Source organism: Pinus tabuliformis, chromosome 5_1 (genome assembly GCF_031772625.1).
Source record: "Pinus tabuliformis cultivar Carrire ecotype Pingquan chromosome 5_1, CPIR1, whole genome shotgun sequence".
Classification (NCBI taxonomy): domain Eukaryota; kingdom Viridiplantae; phylum Streptophyta; class Pinopsida; order Pinales; family Pinaceae; genus Pinus; species Pinus tabuliformis.
This window is the reverse complement of record NC_142305.1, coordinates 325850445-325856252: the sequence shown is the minus strand read 5'-3', so window position 1 is coordinate 325856252 and position 5808 is coordinate 325850445. Positions and strand designations below refer to the sequence as shown.

Sequence of the window (5808 nt, the reverse complement as noted above, 5' to 3'; positions counted from 1 at the left end):
TTAGATAATAAAACTGATGGAACATATACATCATGTACTTTCCATAATAAAAACATCATCATTCCAGATTATCAGATTAAGAAACAACGAATCCCATCAACTTACGCAGAACCCGATATAACTAACAATTGTGCCAAAAGGTACAAAGATACACCTATAAGATTATTAAATTGGAATTGTTAAATTTTTCTAGAAAAAATGTTGGTTCAATTAGCCCGGTCCCTGCACTGCCCCGACTCTTCCCGGTAAACCCTGACAACGATTCTGCCTTTGTGAAAACTAAAATTTGCACCAGTAAACATAACAGATATACCTATACAGCTGGATTGTTGATTGATATCTTTGGACATTAAACAATTTAGGGTAAATCTATTCGCTCTTATGCGTTTCTGAAAAAATGAAAATTTGCACGAGTAAGCATCACAAATATATACAGCTGGATTGTTGATTGATATTTTGGACATGCTCGATTAATGAATAATTTAGGGTATAATCTATTCCGTAAGCAAAGGATCAAAGGGGAAAGGGGTGGGATTTGTGTACTGGATCAAGCCTCTGAGATTCATGGGAGAAACGAAGGAAGAATCCCCACCCAAAACTTCCTCTGCAATCATCCACCGTACTCTCTCGGTTGGATGAAATCTGTCCCAATAAACATATTCCTTGGGATCCTTGCAGATTGAGCACCCTGGATCCAACCCACAGCCTACACGACCATTGTATGGACCATCTCCACAGCACGCCGAAACCGTATCACTAAAACCTACATACCCATTCATATATCATCAGTTCATCATAAACATATGTGAAAAAAAAAAGTTTCAGAGAAGATAATTTTGGGGAAAATTTAATGGATTTAACCAGTTAAATGTTCGTTACGATTTTTTTTTGGAAAAATAACATTATCAAACTATCCGGTGTAATTCATTGTAAAAAATATCCTCCGGAATCCCTAAAACTATTTTATATATTCATTGTTGTCCAGTGATAATTACCTAATGCCTTTCCATTGTTAATTAGGTTGAGCATGAAATCGTAGTTATTCACATAGATGAACATTTCTAAATTTTCTGAGCTAATAAATCGCCTAACCTCAAATTCTGGAATAAGGCGTATTCATATGCTTATAAATTTATTAAAAATGCTATCCATAATATGTCTTAGAATTCACATAAAATCTCCCAAAAAAATTGGTATTGATACTTCCCAGCAAATAGTTTTTATAAACAGGGCCTGCACTAATACTTACCAGCAAATAGTTTTCATAAGCTTCTAATAGTGACTCCACAAACAGTTGAGGGCCAACGGTCACCTGCAGAGACTCATTCACCATGTAATTCCCCGCAATATCATTGGCTCCAACGTTGATTGCAAGAACAACATTAGACAGAAAATATTTTGCGGAATAACCAGAATCATTTCGCAGCATATGAAAGAAATTTCTGAACTCCTTCACCTGGCGCTCAAAGGGAACGACGTTCTGAAGAAAATTTTATCAAAACTTCAGATAATCAGAAAAGATCATCCTAAACAGGCAAGAAAAGGCATATACTGCGATCTTTAAAGAAAACCCAATGTCAAAATGAATGAATTGTTACCAGGTGTTGAAGAGTGGAATCAAGCAAGCCACTTCCAGCAGAAGAAAAATTAGCACCATGAGAGATATCCAAATACACTTTAGGTTAGCACCATGAGAGATATCCAAATACACTTTAGGTTGAAACCAGGGAGCAGGAAAGGGTAACCCTAAACCAGAGGCTGCGAATCCAAGATCATAATATTAATTTCAGAGAAGAGGGATTTGTGAGAAGAGTAATTTTGTTCTTCCATATACAGATTATAGATTACTCGCATCGAATTTTTTTAGTCAAATTGATCGCAAAAACTGAGATATGAGTAATTCGGAAAAATATTAAATTTATATATGAGAAAACATAAAATATACAGGTAGCCATGTCAGTGCCAGAATGTTGCTGAGCTATCTATTTTCTTTAACAAAAATACCAGATAATGAAGAAGCAACCACATTGATCATGGAACTCACCTATGAAATCGAAAAAGTGTTCGGCCATCAGAGAAATGACCAGTGGGTTTCTGGAAGAATGGTTGGCCATATGGAGCAAAGTCATCCTGAGCCTCGATACTCGCATTCACAAAATTATTATTCCCAACATCTGCTAATGAGTAACTCGATTTCATTTTCTGAATCCTATAGCCACCTCATTTCCTTACTTCTTCCATTCAGTTCTCCCAACACATGATTGTCTGCATCTAAAATATTTGCAATCAAAAGGTTATACACTAAATTTTAGATAAGCATGAAGAGATTAAAATTGTTGAACCATTTCCAAAGAAATCAAGGCAAAAAGAGAAGTGATCATCAACCATTGAACTTCTCCACCCAACGATCTGGTTGATCATTAACCACCGGAAGTCCAGGGTACAGTAACAATTTGATCGAAATAGTTTGACAGTGTCGTTTGGCAGTCTTGAAGGACCTTGAGCAACAACCACCTATTGTATCGCTTGGCCAAATAAATACTGCTGCACGGAATGGACGAAGAACCAGTTGTCAACGCCATTACAATAGATTCATGAACATCTAAAGACACAGATGCATACACGCTAAGGCCTTTAAGAATGCATTGAACCCATACAAGAAATTGTAGGGGTTGTATGAGCTGTGCACACGCAAGCTCATTAGCTTTTGCGTTTTCTTGTGTTTAAAATCTTTGCTTTTTCTGAGCTTTTTTCTTTCAATCCTTGCTTTTTATGAGCTTTTTCGTGCTTTCTTGATTTTCTGCATAGAATCCTTTCTCGTGAGCTTTTGTGCTTTCTTGACTTTCTGTGCTTTCTTGATTTTTCGTTGTTTTGTTTTCTGGTTCAGATCAATAGTTGAAAGTGTCTCACCTGATCGAACGAATCAGGGTAAAAGTGTTGACGAAGAAGAAAGCCTATCGGCCTAATTATGTTTATTTAAGAAATATGATCCATAGAATAGCATGTTCCTTCTAAATCAACATCAACAACTAAAAAAATACATCATAAATAGTGAATCCCATCAACTTGCGCATAACCAGATATAATTATGTTTATTTAAGAAATATGATCCATAGAATAGCATGTTCCTTCCAAATCGACATCAGCAACTATAAAAAAACTGAAGAGTATAGCATCCATATACACAGTTCCAAAACCATATCTACACATACAAGTGTGATAATCATAGTGTTACCAAAAAGCAAAATAGAACAAAAAATAGCTGATGTGAAAACTTATCCAGGGAATGTGAAATCCATAGAGTGAGATTTTTGCACCTCTATATAAATGTCGATATGTACTTTACCCATTTCACCAAGAAATCCTTTCTTTGAGAACAAGTCTGCAGTCTGATTGTATTCTCTATGTATACATAGGAGGACTCCCTATTTGTGTCCACAGGCAATCAATTCTACTTAACTAGCCCTGGTCTTTCTGAGCCAGGTGATTGTGTTGCGGCATACAGGGAAGAGAATGAGTGTCGTGTTAAACTTCAACGTCTCAGCAATGCCCTTGGCTACACAAACGCAGTATCCCATCACGTGGAATGCAGCTTTGTGCTTGCATTGCAGAAATTTCAATGTGAAGAGACAAGCAGTCAAGGCTATCCACAGTAAGATGATCCAGATGCACTTCGAGTTCTCGTGGAAAAAATCCTTTGCCACCTCAAGGAATCTGTAAATGGGACTTCTCCAACACTAGGAATCATAGTCTTACTCAACATTTTGTTGTGCTTTACACATCCTTTGTTCCCATAAGTGTTCACCATGGCTTATAGCAATCATAGTCCGCACACTATTGGAACTTCCCAGAGTATTTGTTACAAAATTTTTGATAATTGAATGGATCTGATATTAGGATTAATTTGAATGTATGACCTATCACATTTTGCTTTATTGGGTTATCTAGATTTTGGCATGGCAATAAGTTTAAAAACTCTATTGGAACTCCCTAGAGTATTTGTTACAAAATTTTTGATAGTTGAATGGATCTGATATTAGGATTAATTTGAATGTATGACATATCACATTTCGCTTTATTGGGTTATCTAGATTTTGGCATGGCAATAAGTTTAAAAACTCTGATAGCTGATATGAAATGACATGTGGTTATTGATATGAAATGACACTTAGCATTTGGATGAGAGTCAAGCAACATAACAAATGAATTCTCCAATAGTTCAACATTCAGATATGTCACTTATATGTTTTATGATATGGTTTGTATGTATATATGTAATACGTTTTGGGTTAAGATTTTCAAAGGAATTCCAAGGTTAAAAACCTATTTAAGTCATATTTTAATTAAAGTCTTGGACTCGGGGTTATGTGATTGGTTTATTCAACTTATATCTAATCAAAGATTTATTACATCACATGTTTTAAACAAAGTTTGATCAAAACCATTTTTTGTTTTTGTTTTTTAAAGTAGTGAAAAATAAAACAAAACTAATTTAAGTAAAAATGAATAAATAATGATTCAAAAAACCAAAAGATAAAAGAAAAATCGATCCCCATTTATGATGGTGATAATAGTAGAGAGTCTAATTTGGGGTGTTGTGTTTCTTACCACAACAATCTAACCAAAAACAACTTATTTTCTTCTGCTGTAATTTTTTCTCCCTCATGCACCATCACTATATATACATATAATCCCAAAGATTTGTTACTTTTGTTAATATCTTTCAAAATTTTCTTTATAATAATTTACTTCTCACCAAAAACAACTTCTTGAATTTCAGTGGGATTCAACTCAATGTAATATGAAAACAAGTAACATTGAACATGTGTTTCATTTCACAGAATTTGTGAATTTTTCCCCCTTAAATAAATAAAGTTTTTAGTAACATTTATATAGAGGAATTTTGTGTTGTTAATAACATTTTATTAAAATTATTAATTACAAACATCATATTTTTATTAAATAATAAAAATGAAATATATATATATCTATATATATATATATATATATATATATATATATATATATATATATATATATGTATGTTTGGATGGGGTAGAGAAATAATTATCATCTTAGTCATCTAGAAAAGGGACATGATGAGTTTTGTTGCAATGACTTCGAGCTTTCTTATTGAGCCTAAACAATTCCTTCTACACTCAAAAAAGAGTTGGCTTGTAACATTTTAAATATTATATATATATATATAACATCTTGATATTTTTTCTCCCATTTCATGTAAGTTCATTGGAAGTTAAACCATTAATAAAGGAAATCTTGATATTTTTTCTCCCATTTCATATAAGATCATTGGAAGTTAAACCATTAATAAAGGAAATACTGACTTTTGTTAATGGTGAGCATGGAGTTGATGTTTTACAAAATTCATTATCCACTTTAAATAAAATATTTTGACATCAATATTATATAGATATTATATAGAGAGGGAGTTGACACTCTAGGTCAATTTTAAATAAAATATTTTAATATCCATTTTAAATAAAATATTCTTATATCAACTTGTTCTCTCTTTATAAAGAATAATTAAAGTAAAATGATATTTATAAAAAGAGATGTATAATTTTTTTTAAATGATAAATATGGAATTGACATATTATAGTTTAAAACAAATATTTTAATGTCAATCATAAATTATATATATATATATATATATATATATATATATATATATATATAGTCTAATTTATAGATGAAATGGTCTTTTTCACAACATTTTTCCTGATTAATTTTAATCAAAATCCAACAGAAATTTTCAAAAACTTGAGTTTACATTGTTTAATTTGAATA

At 32.4% G+C, this 5808-nt stretch overlaps 1 protein-coding gene across 1 annotated transcript; it reads right to left on the bottom strand.

Annotated features, from left to right (window-relative positions):
* Window positions 1-494: 494 nt before the first annotated feature.
* LOC149164681 (GDSL esterase/lipase At2g23540-like) lies at window positions 495-3578 on the bottom strand. The gene is made up of 4 exons (XM_089429577.1): window positions 3504-3578; window positions 1204-1480; window positions 996-1100; window positions 495-763 (listed from the first exon to the last, which is right to left on the bottom strand). Exons 1-4 carry the CDS (start codon window positions 3576-3578, stop codon window positions 495-497), a joined length of 726 nt encoding a protein of 241 aa, XP_089285703.1.
* Between the last annotated feature and the right edge of the window lie 2230 nt (window positions 3579-5808).